The 22,116-nt window shown below is 44.3% G+C and overlaps 3 protein-coding genes and 1 long non-coding RNA gene across 10 annotated transcripts; 1 reads left to right on the top strand and 3 right to left on the bottom strand.

The window, feature by feature from the left end:
* Positions 1-119: 119 nt before the first annotated feature.
* sp8a (sp8 transcription factor a) lies at positions 120-2,109 on the bottom strand. Its single transcript, XM_088318187.1, has 2 exons — positions 1,735-2,109; positions 120-1,361 (listed from the first exon to the last, which is right to left on the bottom strand). Exons 1-2 carry the CDS (start codon positions 1,768-1,770, stop codon positions 255-257), a joined length of 1,143 nt encoding a protein of 380 aa, XP_088174313.1. The 5' UTR covers positions 1,771-2,109; the 3' UTR covers positions 120-254.
* On the bottom strand, positions 2,110-8,519 carry LOC148321358 (uncharacterized). Of its 6 annotated transcripts, none has more exons than XR_015846753.1 (7): positions 8,455-8,519; positions 7,779-7,984; positions 7,436-7,484; positions 7,051-7,360; positions 4,746-4,878; positions 4,173-4,561; positions 2,110-3,799 (listed from the first exon to the last, which is right to left on the bottom strand). It is a non-coding gene; the product is annotated as an uncharacterized LOC148321358 (long non-coding RNA). The 6 variants fall into 6 exon arrangements; XR_015846751.1 differs by having other exon boundaries at positions 7,784-7,984; XR_015846755.1 differs by having other exon boundaries at positions 7,824-7,984.
* A 1,677-nt stretch (positions 8,520-10,196) lies between these two features.
* On the top strand, positions 10,197-16,672 carry sp4 (sp4 transcription factor). Of its 2 annotated transcripts, none has more exons than XM_088278582.1 (7): positions 10,197-10,787; positions 11,046-11,116; positions 11,893-12,240; positions 12,440-13,610; positions 13,736-13,934; positions 14,181-14,374; positions 14,885-16,672. In XM_088278582.1, exons 1-7 carry the CDS (start codon positions 10,781-10,783, stop codon positions 15,151-15,153), a joined length of 2,259 nt encoding a protein of 752 aa, XP_088134708.1. In that variant the 5' UTR covers positions 10,197-10,780; the 3' UTR covers positions 15,154-16,672. The 2 variants fall into 2 exon arrangements, with proteins under 2 accessions (XP_088134708.1, XP_088134707.1); XM_088278581.1 differs by having other exon boundaries at positions 14,175-14,374.
* Positions 16,673-17,007: 335 nt separating this feature from the next.
* On the bottom strand, positions 17,008-21,478 carry cdca7l (cell division cycle associated 7 like). The gene is made up of 10 exons (XM_088319313.1): positions 21,245-21,478; positions 20,590-20,733; positions 19,759-19,859; positions 19,403-19,622; positions 19,222-19,284; positions 18,959-19,141; positions 18,737-18,886; positions 18,434-18,583; positions 17,957-18,093; positions 17,008-17,817 (listed from the first exon to the last, which is right to left on the bottom strand). Exons 1-10 carry the CDS (start codon positions 21,260-21,262, stop codon positions 17,796-17,798), a joined length of 1,188 nt encoding a protein of 395 aa, XP_088175439.1. The 5' UTR covers positions 21,263-21,478; the 3' UTR covers positions 17,008-17,795.
* Between the last annotated feature and the right edge of the window lie 638 nt (positions 21,479-22,116).

Genomic DNA, 22,116 nt, shown 5'->3' with positions numbered 1-22,116 from the left:
CATCATATTTCTTTTACGTACTAAGAGAAAAAATAACCCGATATACAAACTTAATATGCACTTAAAAGAGGAATATTGATGAATAAATTAAGTAAATGAATGCAAACAAGGAAGCAAAGTAAAAACAAGAGGATGTTTATTTTTTTTTTAGAAGGCTACAAATAACATGAGGTAAGCGTGTTTAGTCTGACATTCATCATAAAGTGCCATTTCTTTTTTCCTTTTCATTTGTGATGTTAAAAAAAAAATGCTGTTTATTTCACCTCGTCCGCGTGAACTGTCATCTCCGGGGACTGCTTCGGGCTTCCACCCAAACTGTTGTCCGTGTCACTGTTGCCTTTCCCAATGCCGGCTTCCTCCTCTCCTTGCTCGGTTCCGTCGGGGCCGTGCGTCCGGACGTGTTTGCTCAGGTGGTCGGAGCGCATGAACTTCTTGCGGCAAACTACGCACTCGAAGCGCTTCTCCCCGGTGTGCGTGCGCAAGTGCCGCTGGAGCTCGTCGGAGCGAGTGAAGCGCTTCCCGCAGAAGAGCCAGTTGCACACGAACGGCCTCTCCCCGGTATGCCAGCGCAGGTGAGCCTTCAGGTGCGACGTCTTGCCGTACACTTTGCCGCATCCGGGGATGTGGCAGTTGTGCGCGGCCCTGCGCCGCGGGCTCGTCCCGCCGTGACCGAGGCTCTCCGCCTCCCGGCAGTTGGGGCAATCGCAGGTGGCTCTGCCCGTGTAGCGACGCGAGGAGGTCCGCGAAGACGCCGGTGGAGGGAGCACCGGGGTCCCCGCCGACTCCGAGTAGGGTGGCCGGAAGCTGTCGAACGGGTGCTGCGTGCCGGGGAGGAGATGCTGAACGGCGCCGGGGCTGTGCTCGGAGGAGCTGTAGCCGCTCAAGGAGGACGCCATCCCGGGTGGGTTGGGGGAATCCACCCAAGTGGTTCCAACGTCCCACCAAGACGAAGTCCCGCTCCCGACCTCCGCCACGGGCTTGAACCACGACTCGTACGGATGCGCGTGCAGCCGCGGGTATATCCCAGCAATACCTTCCACAGAGGAGGGTAACTTGGTGAGAAACATGGAGCGCTGTTCTGGAAAACCTGCGTCGGGCTGCCCTGAGTTCTGGTAAACTGCAAACTCGTTGGTGTTGGTCGCTGAGAAGGCGCTCGAGGTGTCCGAGAATGGAACCCCGTTACTCCTGGAGGTGAGACAAGTGGCCGCCGGGACGCTGCTTTTCCACGGGTGGAAGCCCTTGGAGAGGCCCGTGGGCATGGTGGAGAGGTCAGGGGTGGAGCAGGAGGGACTTGCCTCACCTATTCTGCTGCAAGTGGCCGCCAACATGGCCAGTGGGGTGCTGCCCAGCCGGGGGTCCTCCTGCGGGAACACTGACTTTTTTACAACTGCTTATAACTTTAATCATGTAATGTGATTAATTGAATTTAAATTTTAAGTAAGGATGGGCCCTTGAGATGAGCACCAATATAATTTATGACTATAAAAAACACACTAAATAGCCAGTAATGACAACATTCAACTTTAAGTGATCGAGTTAATATCCATGAGGCCTTTTTAATCATTTAAAATTGCATGCAAGTCCCCGCTTACTACCTTGGATAGGTCTTAAATTAATAAATAATAACAGAATGATTCAAGACACGGATACTGATTTCTAATAAAGACATTTTATCCACATTCACTATCTCAATCTTGAACAATTTTAATGTAATAAAGACAAATGTAAACTTACCCCCAGAAGTGTTGCAGCCATGGTTTGAGCTGTCATGTCCACGTCTGTGTGTGTGTTTTTTTTGTGTGTCCCAGTGCGTGTTTGTCTGCTCTTTTGTACTTGATGCTTCCTCGTGCCTTGGAAGCCTGGAGGCCTGTGGACCAATCAGAGGCCAACGCAGGTTGTCTCTTGCATTTAGGAGCTCTAGGATGTCGTAAATCTCCGTGCAAAAAAAGTGTTGACTGCAAGCAGTGGGATTTCAGTCCGAGATGATAAATCCTTTGCAGCGATTTAAGAGTACAGGAGTGACACAATAAGTCAAATGAGTGGTTAAATATAGGCTGGGTATTGTAATACTACACTCATAAATAGAGAGTCATTTTAGTTTAGTTTTTTTTTTTTACATACAAATTGTGTTAAGTGCAATTATATATTATGAACCTGTAATTGTTTTTTAAAATCACAAAATAATTGCAGTGATTCTTAGTGAGGTGAGCCCATCACAAATAGACAAAAATGACAATGGATTAAAAATAGAAAATACAAAAATGACTTCACAGTAGTACATGGCAAATACGATCAGATGAAGAAAAAAAATCAACTGTCTCCATTTTGTGCATCTAAATTTCAGATACAATACACCACCATGCCAGAGGAAAAACAACCAATGGCAGACGGAAGGACTTGTCGGTACATCCCCAAGCTGACTTGTTTCCGCAGAAAAGCACCTTATTCGAAATGGAGTGTTATTATATTATCGGATTGAAGTCTGACACTACTTAAGTCACACTTAACTGAAGATTCTAAACTATCCATACGTGTGAATATGACAAAATGGATGAATTAATGAATTAAGTCACTCAATATTAAAAAAAAATCCTAATAGTGAAACTAATAACTAAAAAAAAATAATAATTTTGCCAAAAAAGTAAGAATGAAAAAAAATAAACACACTTGCTCTAAAAAACTCCATGAAATGATATGAAATAAAAACTAACTCAAACCATGACTCAAAGCCTGCTGCGCACATGCCCGTTCCCGAATGTGTGAAGCGGCCTGGCTGAACTTGTCAAATAGACAAGTGTGGTTAAAGATGAATGCTTGTAAAGATGTCGAGACCTGGCAGAGGGAGAGGCCGGACCGGTCCACCCCATCCTGGCCCCGGGGCGGATCAGTCAGCCCCGAGGGAGGGGAGGGAGGACACCAACTGCACTGCCTCTGCAATTTCACGTCATTCAACAAAACAAATGCGGGATTCCTCTCGAATAACACCTCTTCCGGTGCTTTTCCTATTCTTATCAATCATGTCAATCTATCAATCACAACTAATGACAGCCAGCGGCCCCGGCCGGCATTGCGCTAACTATTGAATTTAGAACTATTTATTGAATTAATTGCTTTGATGCTTGCTTCTTTTTGTGGCACAACCTAATAAAAGTCAGTGCAATGTGTCATTTTAAGGCCTTTGAGTGCTTTGGCATTGTTGCATTTGACGTCATGAGGGGTGAACAGTTTGCGAAAACTTTGAAATGATCAAAGTACATTTTTTTTTCAACCAAGATATTTAGTTGTAGCTATTTATACCCTCCCAGTGGACATGACCAAATTAGTGGACCTGGCTTTTGCCCCCAGGGCCGTTGTTTCATTCACAGGTGGACTTTACAGTAGGCCGTCATCACCCGAACCTGATCCTCATCCTCACGAGCCACCCAAACAGCTGTCCTGCCTTTCCTCGCATTCTTTTCCCACACTGAAAGTGTGTGTGCCTGCCAGCATGAAAGGCCCCCCTAATGAAACCCTGTCTGAGCCCCAACCTGTTCCTTTAGCCATGATAATGACCACATTATCACGCGCCATCAGACGTCAACAAAAAAAGATTGTCGCGCACTCTCCACTCACTTTGTGGCCACTGAGACAGAAAATGCAGGGAAGAAAAGAGTGAAATAAAGATCTGGCACATCTCGGGGGAAGACTGATGGCTGGAGTATTTTATTTCCCCTCGGAGTTTTTGCTCACCTCCTCTTTTGTTGCCGTCGTCGGGATCCTCTTGCAATTGGAGGGCGGCCATTTTGCTCAGCTGCCCCTGCTGGGATAATTAGAAGGGGAATGACCGAGTCAAAAGACGAGCGGCTAAAACATGACAAAAAAATAAATAAATAAATATTCACTACAACCAGGGAAGGGGGGGGGGGGGGTATGCAATCAATTAGTAGAAGAACAAGATACAAAGCAAAACGTTTCCGCTGTCTGTGCAGTCCTGTGGTGCATGTCCAGGCTTTGTGTCAACATTGTCTGTGGACTAAAGTGCGACAGATGTTCACCGCTTCCGAATGTAAGTGAAGTTTCCGCAAATAATTGCAACCATGAAGTGAATGGACATTAAATATTAACACTTAGCATATCGTACTGTATGCTATGTAAAGTCAGTGTAATTAAGGGTTGGGGGCGTAAATACATACCTGGATTTCATGGTCCACTTTAGCTGTGAAACAAAAAGAGCAGAAAAAAATAGTGATTATGTGAAAGACAACGCAGTTGTTTGTAAATGCTATTAAAAATATCAAAGCCTGACCATAATTTGAAACAATTCTATATTTAGCCCACACTGTTCAACTCCAGTCCTGTAGGTGGAGCTAATGAGCACGGTGGAAAAGTGGTTGCCACTTGAGTCTTTTTCCCTTAAATGTTACATAGACAAACAATTCAAGGTACAGGCATATATTCTTAATCCTCTGCGAAGATGTCTTCAACGCGCCAGACAAACCGAGCTGCGTTTTCATTGGCTTCTCGGGCTGCTCATCTTCCCGTAATCGACACGCAGGCATGTCTGTCATCACCCGGCATCGAGCTGATGGACAACATTTCAGGTTTGCCGCAATGAAAACATTCCCGCGTCGAATAATCCCTTACGCATCGGTAATTAACTTTCGCAATTACACAAAACTGTCACTTGTGGGTTAACAAAAAAGCGATCTGACAACCCACAGAAACAACAATAATAAACGGACAAATCTCATCGGTTTTCCCCTCACCTTGGCATGCAAACTGCGCGGTTCTGTTCAGCTTTCCCAATCGCACTTCCAATTGCAAATTTAATTTTTAAGAGACTTGTGCGAGGGTCAGGGATGTCATCTCATCTGTCGACGCAGCACAATGAGGAGATTCCTGTCGAACAATTACTGCATTAAAGTGCCTACTTTTGCATTCATGTATACAGTGCATTTACATACTGCGCACGTTCATGAAATGAGGATAAAAATGAGATCTTCATACGTAGGCAACAAGTCTGGATTGAACAAGTCAATTACAGGATTTGTTACAAATCCACACCAGTAAGATTGATAAATGCATGCTTCATTTTTTTCTTAACAAGCGGCACAGAAAGGCACATATGTAAAAGTTTGACAACATAGAACGTAATTCTACTTCTCATCGTGACTGTAATGAATGGCTAAGCTTCTCTTGAAAAAATGGGACATGTGTGGCCCTTTTTTTAGGAGGCCGTGATTCAAAGTGACAAAATAATTAAAGGGGGAAGTTGACCTCTCTGGTCAAAGAGTATTTGGGAGGGGGGGGCAATGGGAGGGGGGGGATCATCGGAAGCGCGATTAGTAAATTTAACAAAACTAAAACTGAGAAAACATTTATGTTAGTAAAATGAAATAATAAAAAAAAGTAACATTAACTGAAACTATATTTTACATTCATAAAACTAATTTATAGTGAATATGTCCTTCATTTTAGTAATTGTCAAAAACATTTCATAAATCAGCTTCCATTTTTATTTATCTATTTATTTTGGCATTACTGTTCGGCCGCACATAAATATAATACTTAGTGACCGTTTTTAAATCTTCCACTTCATACAATATACATATATAAATATGTAAAAAAAAAAGCATGTAGCTAAATATGGACATACACACATGTATAACTATGTATACGTAAATATATACATTATATATGTATATATTTAAATGCATACCTAAAACGAATAACTAAAAAAATAATTTTCCCCCCAAAATTTAAACTGACAAACCCGCAAAAAAAAACTAATGACAAGTAACTGAATTTAAAATCAAAAGTCAAAATGATGCGTCTGTTTTTTTAAACTCGACATGACATTGTCGGAACGCTTCAGCTGGTCTTTTGTATTCATTCTGATCCACTGCATAAGAATTTGTCATGATTACGAGAGGATGCGCAAAGCCCAGCTTGTTATTAGAGTTGACTTCACCCAGCTGGCTATTAAACACGTCCAACCAATTCCGTGTCAAACACAACATGGAGGAAGTGGGGATGAAAGGGACGGAAGATGATGATGGGGGTGAGGGGCCGAGGCATGCGAACAGGACATCATGTGACTTGGTTTTATCTTTGATTTTGAAAGCTCGTGTTATGTACGCTGTTGAAGATGCCGACGTTCAAGCACCGAGGGAGAAATCGTGCAGGCTCACGTACACAAACTTGCCCTCTCACTCTGCCTTGTTGATTAAATCCAGCTCTGACCGTGATCTCTGTTCTCCTCGCCAATGACGCTCTTCATCCCTCACTACTGCAGTGGCCACCATGAGATGAATTTGTTCTTCTTCATTTTCCGGGTTCTGTATCTTCTCTAGGTTAAAGTGTGGTCAAGTGCGTGTGTGTGTGTCCCTTGATTGATGCGTACAAGCCCGGGAGCATAATCAGATACTTCCAGACGTCATTTTTCACTTGTTGTCTTGATGGATGAATTTCATGGATTTGATCACTGCTACCTCAGCATTTGAGGAGGTGGGTGTTTAGGTCTTCCTATTGGGAGGGGGCGGGGCACGCAATGACTGTAGAAAATTTTGATAGTTGGAAGGGTTGAATGTGATTTTTCTAAAACAGTTAAATGGCATTGTTTAAATAAGCTGCCGTTTTGTAGGGCTGGTGTAATTATGTTGCTGTACACGTCAAAAAAACTTTTTGTTGAATTTACAGAATTTTGACATTTTTTTTTCGACTTAAAAGTATTTGGAGATTAATAGCCTGCATGCTCAACCACCCACGGAATTCATTCGATATTCTTGGTTAACTATTGCACCTCCCACACGTTGCGATTCTCCTCAACACAATGTCCGCCATGTCATTTAAGGTTAAAGGAACACGAGCGGGGGTGTGAGTGGGGGCGCCGACGGATGACCTGATGCGGTTAAATTGACCGGAAACAGCCTGCTCGCTTTTTCATGCAAATTGCCGTGCAACAAACTGAATTTATTCCAGAAAGAAAAAGCAGCGCACAAGTAACGATCGCATGTGTGAAACGGTGCATGTGAGGTCATCAATCAGGTGAACGCTCACGCAAACACTTACGCGGTCGGACCGCAGCTTCAGGTGGTTTGACGGCCGCTGTTGTATTGATGTTTCCCCGTCAAACATGAAACGCTTCTTTTGCCACCTCGTGCCTCCGGGCCGTCATTCAGGACATACACAGACGAGGGGATGGCGTCAAGCTCCGCCAGGCCCGACAAGTCGGGTCAGGTCTTGTGCTCGGGTACGTACGCTGATGCACAATTTGAAACACTTGCCTTTGGATCTTTATGGCATGCTGCACCCTCCACTTAGCGCCACTGGAAAGGTCGTCTTCAACTCATAGGCATCGTCTTCAAAGCCTGTTAGTGAGCTGGAGTGCACACACATAAACATAATACACACGCACACACTGCTTCGAAGAGAGTCCAGGCACATGCTTACTCACCGTCAAGATGACTCTTCTTTTTTGCCCTCCTCTTTTTCAATTCTGACTGCTGCAGATGGGACAAAAACAAATAATTGCGAAAAATAAGTTTGTCTCACAGTCACCAAAAAAAAAAAAAAAAACTTTCATTCACAACATGTAAAGCGACAATTTTAGGAAGCAAAAATGCACTATAACCAAACGTGAACTTAGTTTGACCTCCCAACATTTGATTGCACGTCCACTGGCTCAATGATTTTTTTTTTTTTTTTTAAAGTGGTGAATGACAAAATTAAAACAGGTGTTTGATCCATAATAACATTCCCATGAGATAAAACTTAAAGTGGACTAGATGTTGAATTACCGCACATAGTTAACGGGGTCAAGGTTCACTCTCAGTTCAAGCGACCTGCAGGCATCTCCTCTCGTCTTCATCTCCGCCCCGGCGGGTCAAGGTATTCTCATGCATCACTGCCGGATGAGTTGTTCCGTCGTTTCATGGTTTCCGTACGAGTATGTGAAGTACTGCAGGTGTACTTTAGGAGCTGACGTGAGCGTGTTTCGAGTCATCTGAAAGAACATCGTGAAATAAATACCTGTTTGTTGCAGACGCCAGCGGATGCATTCTGCAAATTCTCAGCCCGTGAATCTTCACTGAAGCAAATGACTCACGTTGAGCTCTCACACACACACACACAGCGGGAGCACTCTCACACACAACTGAAATCCTCTCACACATTATTTTGATTTGCTATTATGAATGCTTAGAAAACTCTGAAGTGCTGATACTTGGTGGACATAATGGAAATGTTTTCTTGGCGTCAAGACAAGAACATCTGTTTTTCGACTTCATCCAGACAGTAGGATGCAATCTCGTCAATCCACTCATTCAAACTGTGCCCTTGCCAACTTTCAAACAGGCAAGTCCAATTCAGTGAGTGACTGGTGAGTAACACACACGCACGCACACGCACGCTGACAAAAGAGGTTTGTGCCAAAACTCATGCAAGTCATAAATCACTTTGTCTTTCCAGCCTTACCTTTCAGAGGAAACACCCAGACGCCACTGCTTCGAGTGACAAATGCACGCCGCCCACACGCGCTTCTGCAAAAAGATTGCGGAAATTACTGCACAAAAGAGAACATGGCACGCGAACATGCGTCGACTTACGCGGTTGTGTAATTACACTGTGACAGAGGAGGAAACACTCAACTAAAATATACTGTGAGATTAATCACAACTCTGATGACAAAATGCAATCAAGATGAGCAGTATTCTCAATACATGTAGAGATGATAACTGTAACTCTGTTGGTTTATTTATACTTGTTCTGAGCTAAAATTAATAATTGTAATTTGTAGTATTTTAATAATTCAATAAAGCCAACGATATTTTGAAGGAAAAAAAATCAAATACACTGAAAAGTACATATTCAAATAGATATTACTGTGTTGCTTTTGTGGATGACGCTCTCTAGTGGTGGAATGGGTGAACAACACATTCTTTTTGACTGAATTACCTTCCCACCCAAAAAAAAAAAAAGACTCACAATAGACTCACACTTATTCAATCCATTTGATTGTTTTTCTAAAATGGGCAGAGATGGGCATCATCAATACTGACGGTCAAATTTCTCAGAAATGCAGAGTACCGAATAATTTCGCATAAGACGACTCCCCTTTTTCCCAGGACAACCTCCGTTGCCTAGCAACGCGTTGCAAGGTGGCCCGGGGGCGGGGGCACTTGACTGGCGGTTAAGCCGCGTTATTAAGTGTGCGATGGTGGGAGTCAGTTCTGTGCGCACGCACAACACACACACACACACACAAAAAGAGAGTGTTACAGTAAAAAATAAATACTTTGCTCAATTAATGAAATATTTTAGTTATGATTGTAGAACCTCAACCACAATGTGGTCTTTTTTTTATCTTTTTATTTGTCCTTGGACGTTACAGAGTCAAATTGAAGAAACTTGTTGGAGTGAGAAGAAAACCAAACTTGGGAAGGGATAAGAGGCCTAAAATAAATAACTCAATAAATAATACAAATAATGAATTCATAACAACAAAAACAATATCTTAAATTGCTTAATTTTTTGAGGGAATCTGTACTTTAGTTGACCGTTTCTATTCTAAAAACTTCTTCCTTTTACTCTATACATACAATAATCAGTGCTTTATAATTTGTCAAAATAGGCCCGCCGCTTTTTCCAACCTACGCGGATCATGATAACAGAAAAATTACATTGTGGAAAAGTCAACTATTTTTTATACTACTTTTCAATTTCACTTCAGATTTTGTTACCTATGTACATTTCCGTCTGCATGTATTTGTTTAAATTTAACCAGAGATCGGTAATTCTTTTACCAGAGTCTTTAGATACGATATTTAAATCAGCATCAAACCATTTAGGGGCACATAAAGTCACCTCTGATTAAAATTTGCTGTTGAGCAACATATTGATTATAATCTTTTTTTCTGTGCAGAACAACAAGTTTGAGCATTCACAGGACTGTTTTTTTGCAGGAGCGCACACCGTTCCATACACGCCTCACTTCCTCATCTAAAACCACAACCATAATAGTCGCCGCCCTCCCGTCGCTCTCACATCAACATGACGAGCGCCACCCAACTGCGAGGCGAAGGCGGCCCCGAGACGTCATGGGAAATGTAGTCCAGCTCGCCCAATAGCATTGGAGGAGGTGAGGCTTGGGCAAAATACAACTCCCATCTGAACCCTCGCACGCCAAACCCCGTCGACCAATCTGAATAAGTGGGAGGAGCGCGTCCGCCCACAAAAGCCACAGCTATCTGAGCGTATCTCCCCTTTTATAGCCCCAAATAATGAAAGTGTGAACGAATAAAAGCGGAATACGATCATAATACAAATAGTGGCTGCTTTTCGGTAGGCTCGCGGACGGCGAAGACGTGCCGGGAGCAGCGGCGGCAAGCGGGCACGGCACAACAGGGGTGTTGTCCTGATGCTTAAATGGAAGTGGGTGGGCCTCTACGGTGACACACTGCGAACGCCGTTGTGGAGACAATCTTGACAAGCGCTATTTTGCGCGTTTACGGACGCTCTGTCCGGCTCAAGAGACGTGCGACGTGCGTGCAAGGGGCGCAACAGCCTTGCGGGGGACGGCCGCGGCTTTCTCCGTTATTTCTGTTAGCCGGGAAGGGGTGGGGGCCGTTCGGCTGTGTCTCCGCTTGGCACCGCCCTTCCTGGACGGTGGGTGGTTTCGCGAAAACGGGCAGATCCGCCACGGCCCAGAGCCCAACATAAAGGCCGTCCTCCGCCTCCGTGCCCGGCCGGCCGGCCTTCTACCGTGAACTACACCCTCTCCCTCTTGGTATATTCATGCGTTATGAGTGGTAGGTATCCTCCTCCTCCTCTTTCCCGTCTCCTCCCTCCGTTTCTCCCTCCCTTGTCTGACAGATAGGAAGCCTGTGATGTTGCTGATGAGATAACTGGGAATGATCAATAGCACCATTGTTGCGCTATATTGGCTCATGCTTTTATTTCACTTAGGTCGCCCATGGTGCACATCTATTTATAAAAGCACACCTGACGATTTCGTGACTTCTGCTAGTCTAACTTTCGAATTGTCTCCCTCCAACCCCCGCCCCCAGACTCCAAGAAGGAATCATCTGGAACTGAAGGAGGGAAAGCATCAAAAAAGGGGAAAAATTCTGGATCGCAGGTACTCAGAATGAACTTGATTACTTTTGCTTTGCCCTCAGGCCAAGAAAATGCACACACTTGCACACTCGCTCCCAGCCCGCCAGCAAGCCAGACACCTCTGGGGGCGTTCCTCTCGTCAATTCCACTTCCTGCTTGTGCGCAGCCCAGCTGAGAGCCAGCCCCGAAAGCCTCATGAGTAGCTTTGCACGGCTGTCACACTTCAGCCATTGTACTATGGAAGTGTCACTTTGAATTAGCCTCGGAATGCTTTAATTCTTCTTTTGGATTCCTGCGGCTTTGGTGTGGGATTTCTATTTCCAGTCCATATTTTAGGAGATGATTTTCTGGGATTCATTTTCAAAATGCACCAATTGTCCACGCATATATTGCTGCAGTGTCATTGTATTAGTTGCAAAAATCAACCTGCTATGTTGTGCTTGCAACCTACTTCCTGTGAGGAGAGTGAAAGAAGGCGGCATTTGCTTGCAGTGTTCTGAGAGAAAGAGAAAATGTGGTTCTCACACGCCCACCCACTCGCTTCCTGTAATACCGCCCACTTCTACTGACGACTTGCTTTCTGTCATCTTTGTGTTTCGCTTCTCAACACCATATTTCCCCCACCCATGGCTCGCCTTTTCTTTCTCCGTCTTGTGTCACGCTGTGTATTTGCGTTTAGAATAATTTAAGCCCATCCCTCCCCGTTGGCTTTTTTGACTCGGAGGTACTGCCTGTTTGCGTATGCATAAAAGTCCCGAGTTGTCCCTTCTCCTTACTCCTCCGCTTTGTCCTTCATAGGATTCCTCTCAGCCCTCTCCGTTGGCTCTGCTGGCGGCCACCTGCAGTAAGATCGGAGGGCAGGGGGGAACGGAGGCGACCCAGGTCCAGGCAGGGCCCCAGCAGATCCAGCTCCAGGCTGGTCAGATTCAACTGCAAGCAGGTCAGCTCCAGGGCCAGATTGTAGTGGACACATCTGGGGGCCAGGCCCTACTTCCCCAGCAGCTGGAACTGGTGCCGGCTCAGTTCACGGGGAACGGGTGGCAGATCATTACGGCACCAGCTACCATGGCTAAGGAGAACACCAACCAGCCGGTAGCTGTAACAGTGGCCACTACCGTTCCTAATGACAGCTCACCTGGACGCAAGGTCAGGGAGGAGTTTGTGTTCATACCGTGAACCCCTGAATATTCTCCATTTGGCATTTGCAAATTCCCCTATGAGTGGAGTTTGCAAAAGAAGGGTGATGTCAAATACTTGTGGATTCTGAATAGCGGGGGTTCACTTCATTGATGATACCGCCATTGTAATTTTACCTTCTCCTAACTGCTTCTTTCCAATTGTGAAGGTGAAAGCCGTAGCCGGGACCAACAGTGTGGTTGCCAATCAGCAGCAGCAGTTCCAGATAATCCAGGTTCAGAACCTGCCCAATGCGGGCGGTGGGGTTCAGTACCAAGTCATTCCTCACCTGCAGACTGCAGATGGACAGCAGATCCATATCAACCCAACTCAGCAGGCTTCCATCGGGGCTCTGCCCGAGCAGCTTCAGCTCATCCAGAGTCCGAGTCCAGGCCAGGCTCAGGCCATTCTCCAGACAGCCAACCAGCAGGCTATCCTGTCAAGTACAGCCAACCAGGCGGTCCCCCTGCAAATCCGTCCCGCACAGTCTTTCCCCCTGCAGCTGCAGACCCTTCAGGGATCTCAGACTCCTGTCATGACCACAGTACCCATCAACCTCGGTGGCATGACCCTGGCTTTGCCTGTGATCAATAATGTGGGAGGAGGCGGGGCCGTGCAACTTATCCAATCAGCAGATGGCACTTTTTCTGTTGCCAGTGGCAACCAGTTGATGACGACAACAGCGGTCTCTGGGGCAGCACCAACACCAGTTGCCGAAGGTGATGGTGTGTCAGACGCAACACAAGTGGTCTCTGCTGCTATTGAGGCTGCGACGACCGAAAACCAAGCACAAAGCACCGAGGCAGACTCTCAAAGTCTGAATCAGGCCAATGGGATCCAAAGCCAGACGGATGCACTGGGAACCATTCAGCAGGTGATCGTGGGGCAAGTGGGACATCAGTTGGTGCAGCAGATCCAGCTGCAGCCCCAGGCACCGAGTCAAACCCAAGGCCAGCAGCAGCACATTCAGACACTCCAGCTGGCCCCTGGTCAAACCCTGCAGCCCATTCAGGCTTTCCAGAATCCAGCCCAGGTCCTTATTCGCACACCTACGCTGTCCCCTTCTGGGCAGATCGCCTGGCAGACGCTGCAGCTCCCCGGTGGTGTCTCCCTCCAAGGCAGCTTGGGAGCAGCAATGCCACAGCAGCTTACGCTTGCCCCAGTGGCTGGCGGCACAACAGTTGGGGGTGGAGGTTTGGTCTCCCTGGGCGGAACTCCCCTGACACTGAGTGCAGCTCAGATCAACCCCGGATCCGGCGTACAGACGGTCAGCATTGCTGGGCTCGGCGGAGCCGGTGTTCAAGTGCAGGGTGTGCCCCTCACTATTACAGGTCTACAGGGTAAGGGGGCATTAAAAGATAGTCATCCAGGTTTGGATGCCAGTTCAGAACTTTACTTTCTATCTCCAACCCGGAACTGAACAAACAACATTCGAATGCTTTTGTGTGTCATTTCTCACCTTAAGGTCAACCACAAGGGCAGGATGGGGTCAAAGTTCAATCGTCCCCTGTGACAGTCACCGTGGGGAACGTGGCATCTAGCTCATCAATGAGTCCAGACCAGTTAGGATCTGTGCAGAGTTCCTCAGACCAGGAGGGACCGCCCAGCAAGAGGCTCCGTCGAGTCGCCTGCTCCTGCCCAAACTGTAGAGACGGCGAGGCGAGGTAGGAAGTACGTTAGTTAGATGGATCATCTGGTGTGCTTTGACTTAGAAGTTTACATTTAGTTCCACTATAAAGCATTCAATTATGCAGTAATTACTAATTACAGACACAGACAGACATAATACAACTCAGGTGGTAATTAGCATCTAACAGTCAAAGTAAAACTTGATCCCGCAGCTGAAATTATGCACGCTTAACTTTGAAGTGCTGCAGCATAAAGACTCCTGCCCTCTGGCGCAGAAACAGTGGCGACCCCACGAAGAAGAAGCAGCACATCTGCCACATGGAAGGTTGCGGGAAGGTGTACGGCAAGACGTCCCACCTGAGGGCCCACCTGCGCTGGCACACGGGCGAGAGGCCGTTTGTCTGCAACTGGATCTTCTGCGGCAAGAGGTTCACCAGGAGCGACGAGCTGCAGAGACACCGGAGAACGCACACAGGTGATCGGCTCACACACACACAAGCATATTTGGTCTGTAAGTGGGTGCTGAAAATGATCCATGAAAATTCAAGAGAAAAATTTGGACATTAATACATTTTACCCTTTTGCAGTATACCATTGTTCAACCATATTTGTCCTTCCCGGTGATTCTGAAACTGGGGTCAACAATCCGTAGCTTGAAGGTTCACAAAATAATTGGCAAAAAAAAAAAAACGATGCTTCAATAACATGTAGACAGACCATGTAAGACTCACAGGCATGTATGCCCTGCTTAGAAAGGAAATGAAACTAAAGTACAGTAAATCCGTATCTTTTACTGCCCCCGTGTGGACAAGGCGTGCACAGCAGTTTGACTTGAAAACTTATTTTTCTAACTTTTTTTTAACTCCAATAGCGTTTACGGTAGTTATGATTAATTGGTGTTCACATTATGAGTGAGTCTTTTGTAAAATGATCTGACCTTGTCAAAAGAATGACTTAAGATAGTTGTGTTTTTGTCCTCCAATAGGAGAGAAGCGCTTTGAGTGTCCCGAATGCTCCAAGCGCTTCATGCGCAGCGACCACCTCTCCAAGCACATCAAAACCCACCAGAACAAAAAGGGCGGGGCGGCCGTGGCCATCATCACCACCGACAACATGGAGGACGACACCCCCGAGGGCCTGCAGGCTTCCCCTCAAATCGTCACCGTGGCGACCCTCTCCCGTGACTCCGAGCCCGAAACGCCCACCACCTCCAATCACCTGGAGGAAGAGGAGGACGAGGAAGAGTTTGAATAGGTGGTTCTCATTCACGTTAGTCGCAGGGACTGCTGGCGTGGATGTTGAGATTACACAAGAAAAACATTCGATAATGAGTCTTTTTTTTTGTTGTCTTAATCGTGCTAACATCTATCTCTATGCACAAAGTTGTGTACCTGTTTCTTACCTGTCAGACAGGACTGAGGGTCAATCAAGGTACGAGACTGTTGCAGAGCAGAGGCAGTCTTGGGAAAGTGTGCGTGAGTGCAAGTCAGCTTGTGATTAGTGTGTGTGCGTGTCATGAAGAGGATCTACCTAATTTGAGTTTTGTCCTCCCATCTGATTCAGGTGTGGATTCCTTAATGAACTGTTACAAAAGAAAAGGAGAAGTCCTTCAACAAGAAAGGAGCGAAAACAGAAAAAGCACATATGGAAAGATTTATATATAATGCATTCCTATTGCGGCAGTGGCCATTAAAAAAAAAAAAAGGTTTCTATAAAAGAAAACAATCTAGCTTTCTACAACTATGTTTGTGAGATGAAAGCAATACTTTAAACGACAATCTAGTGGAATATGTTTACATTGTCAGGGAGGATTTGGCGGAAACAAGAGCACACACACGAGAACGGTTGTTTGGTAATTCCTGACATTTTATCACTATTGTGCGTTTGTTTTTGAGCAGCTAAAAGGGACAGCGTTGATGCTTTTGGGTTTTCGGCGCTATTCGGATTGCTGCTTTGCGACCGACTGCTGCCTTAACACAAGCTGAGGGAAGGTCCGAGCGAGCCAAGTGGGTGGGTGGCGGTGAGATGGAGCATAGGCAAAGTGCAGTGAGCTGTGGGGGGCCATGTTGCGGCTGTTTATGTGGTGAGGAGACGTTTATGGTGGTGTTGCTCAGTGTTAGTCCAGTGCGTACAGTCTTATTTACAAAAAATAAAATAAAAAGAAAAAAAAGTATATTTTATACAGTTTGCTTTGAAAGCCAGCCCCTCCCGGTTAACACACAGCAGACCACTGTGTAAAGCTAATTTATTATCCTTGATTTGTAATATTTGCCTTCTTGCTGGACTTGTATTTGTGTGTGTTGATTCTGAAGTTGTGTACGGCATGTTTTTTTTTTGCGGTAGTATAAGTTTTTTTGGTTTTATTCCTCCTTGCGCCATAATGTGTTTTTCTTCTTTTTGGGAGAAAATAAAAGAAAGCAAAAAATGTGTTTCAAACTAAAACAAACAAAAAAAAAAACGTTGATACCAAACCGATTTAGATGTTTTTTGGTAATATTTTGTGTGACAACAGACTTTTTTTTTCTTTGATATTTTCTAGCAACATCTCATTTGTAAATCTTTTTCTAAACTGTGTTCTTCACCGTGGCATTTGATATTGGGTTTTTTGCCAGGTGAGCCTGAAAGGCTCCAGTTTGTGCAGATTTCTAAAACTGGTTTGTACAAATGTGTTGTCCGTAAAAAGAATGCGGGGGGGAAAAAAAAAAGACCGAAAGTCAAGCAGAAAATATTACTTGCCTGCATAACACGTGACAATAAAGTGATTTTAAACTGCCTTACCTTCCTGATTGCCAAAACATTGATTTTTTTGCTGTGCTTGAGATTTCCCAGTGAGTTCAAACCTTTGAGCTAAAGCATTCAATGTACATTAGAAAAATCTCACGACACACCATCAAACCAAAAAAAAAATAAAAAATACTAAAACAGTGATCTTGGTGCAATGTACTCCTCTGTGCCCCTTCAACCAAATTAAGTGAAACTGGAAAATTTGCCACAACACACCTGATAAATCTCTCACGGCACACTAGTGTTGCCACAGCAGCCTGGTTGAAAATCTGTAAACTGCGTTACAAGTACGTACACAAAAACAGAAAATGACAAACAAAAGTCAGTGTTTTATTCGAACTATATTCCAGTAAAATGAAAAGAATCCTAATGCAGTAGTACCTTGACATAAAGTGACCTGACTCCGTTTTTTGAGATACAAGGCTCAGCTCAGTTGACTTTATGCTTTGACTTGAACACACTTTTGAAATACAGCAAAGACCCACTTTTCCGCGGGAAGACGGGTTATTAAAACTAGCATTGGTATCGCAACGTTGAGACATTTAAGAAACAGATGTCTGAAAACGAACAGCGCAGCAACACATGTAGACTGACAGACAGTATAAAAAGACAAATCTACTACGAAAAACAACTAGCACTAGCAGATAACTGAGTAGTTTTGACAGCTTTTTGTACATCACGATGTCAGTAAAATACTGTCCACTGGTGATCAAAACACACAACTATGATATCACTATGTTTTTATAAAGTACAATTTTGTAAAGTGCTATTTTTCTCCTTTTGTTAGCGTTTAATGGGAAAAGATGAATTGAGCGTTTTGAGTAATGAATTAAACTTTAAGTTGAGGCACCACTGTGCAATTTTTTGATTGTTCTGGTAAGAAAAAAAAAAAACAACACCCCAAAGAAAACAAACCAAAAAATGCAAGGTAGAAAAAATACTGGGGGGAAAAAAATTGTATAATACTAATACTATTAGAATTTGTTTTTATACCAGGATAATAAAATAAACCTAGTTGGATAAAAGCACTTGTCTAAAATAATAAACATTTATAAAAAGTTCTACAGTACTGTGCAGTGTATCATCTGTATGAGGGAGAGTCTCCGTGGACTTTACTCGAGCTCCTTCTGGATTCTGTCATGGAGACAAAACACGGCAAAATGTCACTTACTTGTCATGCAATTTTTTTTTTATTTATTGTTCTATGTATTCCATATTCAATCTACAAATTCATCATCATCATGTCAATAACAACTCGATACCGTGTACGTACCTCTCCAGGTACTCATGGACGTTGTCGTGGCCATTGTAGCGGGCCAGCCCGACCAAAATGCCCGTAGCGCAGCGGCCCTCTTTCTTTCGACACAGGCTACAGTTACACATCCCTCTGCAGATGGGACACGACCATGTCTGCAGAAAAGAGCATATTTAAAATGCAACTCTGTCCAAGATGACAAATTTTGTGACATAAGTGTCTCTGGTTTTTGTTTTGAAGTCATCACTACATGGCAAAGTAAATTATGGAGCAAAAGAAATGCATGAGACGAAAGACAAATTATAAACCAATAAAACTTTAATTCACTACTATGTTAATGTAAACAGTATATTTTGCCAAACCATGTATTTCAGAATTTTTTTTTTTTAGTTTTTAGGCAAATGGTGGAGGTACGTGTTGCAGTAAATAATTGTTGGCCCAATTGAATAAATTGGGATCATTTCCCACAATCTGAACTGAATAGCTGACACTGACCGGGTCGAGCAAGACGGTGCGTACATCCTCGCCATAGCGGTTCTTCAGGCACGGCCCACAGAACTGGCCTTTGCCCGCAGAGCAGAAGCCGCTGCGGCACACGGTCTTTGTGTCGAGGGTTTTCTGTCTGCACTGGTGGCACGAGCTTCCCTGAGGGCGCCAACACACACATTAAAATTCACATCAGCAAAAGTAACAAAGTATTTGTACTTCCCCCCTACATGTTGAACAACCGCATGTGTTGAGCAGATCTCCCTGTATGGCAGCACTTGCACAAAAAACAACAAAGTGTTGATGACTCACATTGTCCTTGTCCCATATCTTGTCTTTGCTGCGGTACGCTATGTTGACCAGGTCATCTTCGGTGACGTCATCGACCGACTTGAACTCAAACTGGCTGCGTCGGTGACTCCGCCTCTTCTTTGGCTTTTTGCCAGCACTTTCCTCATCCACCTGCCAATCACCACACCAGGTCAAACACAATTGGAGCTCCTGCTGCAGTATATGTGGTATTTTGCATTGTACCTCCACTAGTCTCCTGAGGTCTACGGCCTTGGGGCCGCTGCGGGACAAAGGCTCGCACACTTGGTCCACAGCAAAGTTCTCAGGGGGGCGGGCTTTACGTGAAGGGTTCCTCCTTTCAGACCCACTGTCCTGTTCTAATTTGCGTTTGCGTGGCGTTGATTTCACCGGGGAACGCTTCTTCTTCTGCGTTCATGTAAACAAAACAAGGATGGTGTGATTTGTTTAAGCACTACTACAGTGTGTAGTTGAGTGGCAGTGCTCACTTGAGGGGTGTTGGGCATAGTCAGGTCTGCCATCGTGGTGAGATCAGCAAATAGCTTGGCCAGCTGGAAGACAACAACCAAGAAGAAAAATGAAGGGCTGTCAACGTTTACATTTTGGTGCGCAACTGCACAGCGCCATATTGTTTGTCATAGTATTGATATCGTCTATAACTATAACCACCATGGCTTTGTTCTCCTGGATGTTTTTGTCCCGCTTGCTTAGGCTTTGGCACACGGCCTCATCTTCTCCCTGCGCCTTCTCTGTCTTTGCTTCTCTTTGTTTATCCTCCTGCTTCTTCATCCTCTGCCTCGCCCTCTGTGCCACGGTTGCTTTAACCGGCTTTATGATGCTTTTTGCTTGTGGCTCCTTTTTGGGGGTGGGCGACTGTTTGACTGGAAATCTGAGAAAACAGATTGACATGCCATCGACGGTTAGTTTAACACATAGGCTACCGATGAATATCTGTACCCTTGTGCATGATCAGTACTATTTTATAAATTATCAGACAAGTTCAGTTTTACTAAAAGTATACACACCTGAGAGCTACCAAGAGACTTCGTCTCTTCGGTGCTGATGTGTCCTCACCATCAGAGTAAAAGCCTGTGTCCACATCACCGTCATGCTCTGACTCCACCATCTGCCAAGAGATCAAATGTGGAAGTGGCAAAAATACGAATAAAACGGAATCTCCACTAAAATATGCATTTAAAATGGCAGGAACTTGAATGGTGTATGGTGTCAGGCAAGACCTCTGTCTATCCTGCAAATCTGCTGGTGTTAATTAAACACCATAGGGTGTTATGTAACACTCGCAAAGTGTGTATGCAACCACACGACCGGTGTTTTGAGTGTTCATGCCAACACTGTACAATGTGGGGAAGAATACCCCATGCCTCACTACGTTAAATAAAACATCACCAAATTCAAAATGCTTTTCTTTAATTAAGTCCATTGCAAACAAGTCAAATGAAACAGCAGTAGCGAATAATGTATGTTCTCATCATTTTCATATAAAAACTCCCCATCATGCCAATAATAAAATTAGGTCAGTCATGCCAATAACAGTGAACTGATCTTCCTCAATTCTATTCGTCATGGAGATGTTTGCCTATTTTGGGGAAGTCTGATTCCATCTTGCAAGTGATCAGGAAAATGATGCTGAAGAAAATTGTCTTGACTCTAACCAATCAACTAAGGGCATAGGTGACACCCCATTTTAACAACGTATCAGTGTTACATCCTAGACTGCACAGGCTAATTTATTACTAGTGCTGTTAATGGAACTTCTTTTAGCTTTGTGCAACAATTCAAACAGTGCCCACCATATTTGAGACCAGGCTAAATATTTGATATTACACGAGTTATACCTTAGTGTTGAATTGCATGTTAAAACGTCTTCTGTCCACACTTGCATCGTCGTCACTGAAGCCTTCAAAGTCCTCCTCGCTGTCTGACTGGTTGAACAGACGAGCCAGCTCGGCAGTAATAAAGTTGGACTTGAAACGCAGTGCCTTGAGGAAAACATAAAATGTGCAACGATAAATGGAAGTGAATGAAACGTAAGCTTTGCACCCATTTCTCAGTAAACACGAAACTAGAGCTTTATTTGAATTGAATTAGTGAGTTACTGTTCACACATTTTCTCAATATATGGCGAACTTGATAGAAATTGGAAAAAAAAAAAGTTTTGTGTTCACATTTATGAGATTACGTAATTGAAAAATACTGATTCAGAGAAGAATATTTTTATTTTTTTTTTACAAACATTTTGAAGCGCATTCATTTTTGGGGGGCTCAGGACGCCACAACTAGGTCATACTATTAATATTTTTAACTAGTATCGTCCGACAACTGCTCAATAGTTAAAAACGGAGACAATTGTAGCTAACCAACAGCTTGAATTGATTTTTTTCCACCGGAGAATGGACAAGCTGCAATTGATTCGACTCACAAAGACTTGTCGTTTCCGACGGCAAACAGTGTGGAACAAGAACAAAAACAAAAATTCTGAAAAACAATTACCTTTGACTCGAGGGCCATTTTGTCGTCGTTTAACTGCAAATTTCCTATCAAAAAACGAGTTTATTTTTTACTTGGGGGAAATTACAACAACAGGGAGTCGAATGGATTTAAACATTAACATAGGAAAGTAGCGTGAGAGTCAGCTCAGGGGCGATATCAGCAGTTGTAACGTTTAATTCTATGGATAAGCAATCTTATATTTGTAGGGGGGGGCACTTTTAATGATTACTTTAAACAATAGTTATAATTAAACCTATGAATTGAAATTCTTGGGAATATTTTACTGTATTAAAAGAAGTTGTCTTTCCTCAAAACCCCTTTGACATCAAATGGTGCAGTCTGATGCTTCGCGCGAAAGTTACACGTGGGTGTGGCCTATTACCGGAAGCAAAGCGAGTCTTTCTTTTGGAAAAAGAACTCGTGTCCAACAAATATGGAGTTGTGAAACTTGATCATTTGGTCTCGCCATGACGGTAACAAAGTTCTGTCAAACGCAAATTGCACTGGAGTGTTTATTAATTTTACGCCGCAGAATATTGTACGAAAGCGACGTCATGTGCACCGCCAGTGGCGGCCCTTGCTTGAATGGCACCCTGTGCAAAAGCCCCCTTTGCTCACCCCCTTGCAACTGTGACTCACTGTTGTTTATGATCACTTTATATACTTGTATCATAGTCTACTGTACGTGCATTATTCAAGATGTCATATTTATATGGGAATGATGACCCATCAGACCACATCCATGTGCCCTCTTTATGGATGTCACAGAGTCTGAACCATGTGGATTTTTGAGCAGGGTCAAAGTTCTGGATGATTTGAAGACACCTTCCAAGGGACTGTGGATGGATGCCAAATGGGCCTTGTGTCAAGTT

Source organism: Idiotropiscis lumnitzeri, chromosome 16, assembly GCF_059441095.1.
Source record: "Idiotropiscis lumnitzeri isolate Australia: NSW breed Sydney's pygmy pipehorse chromosome 16, RoL_Ilum_1.0, whole genome shotgun sequence".
Classification (NCBI taxonomy): Eukaryota; Metazoa; Chordata; class Actinopteri; order Syngnathiformes; family Syngnathidae; genus Idiotropiscis; species Idiotropiscis lumnitzeri.
Note: the sequence above shows the minus strand (reverse complement) of the source record. Positions and strands in the feature narration are given on the sequence as shown.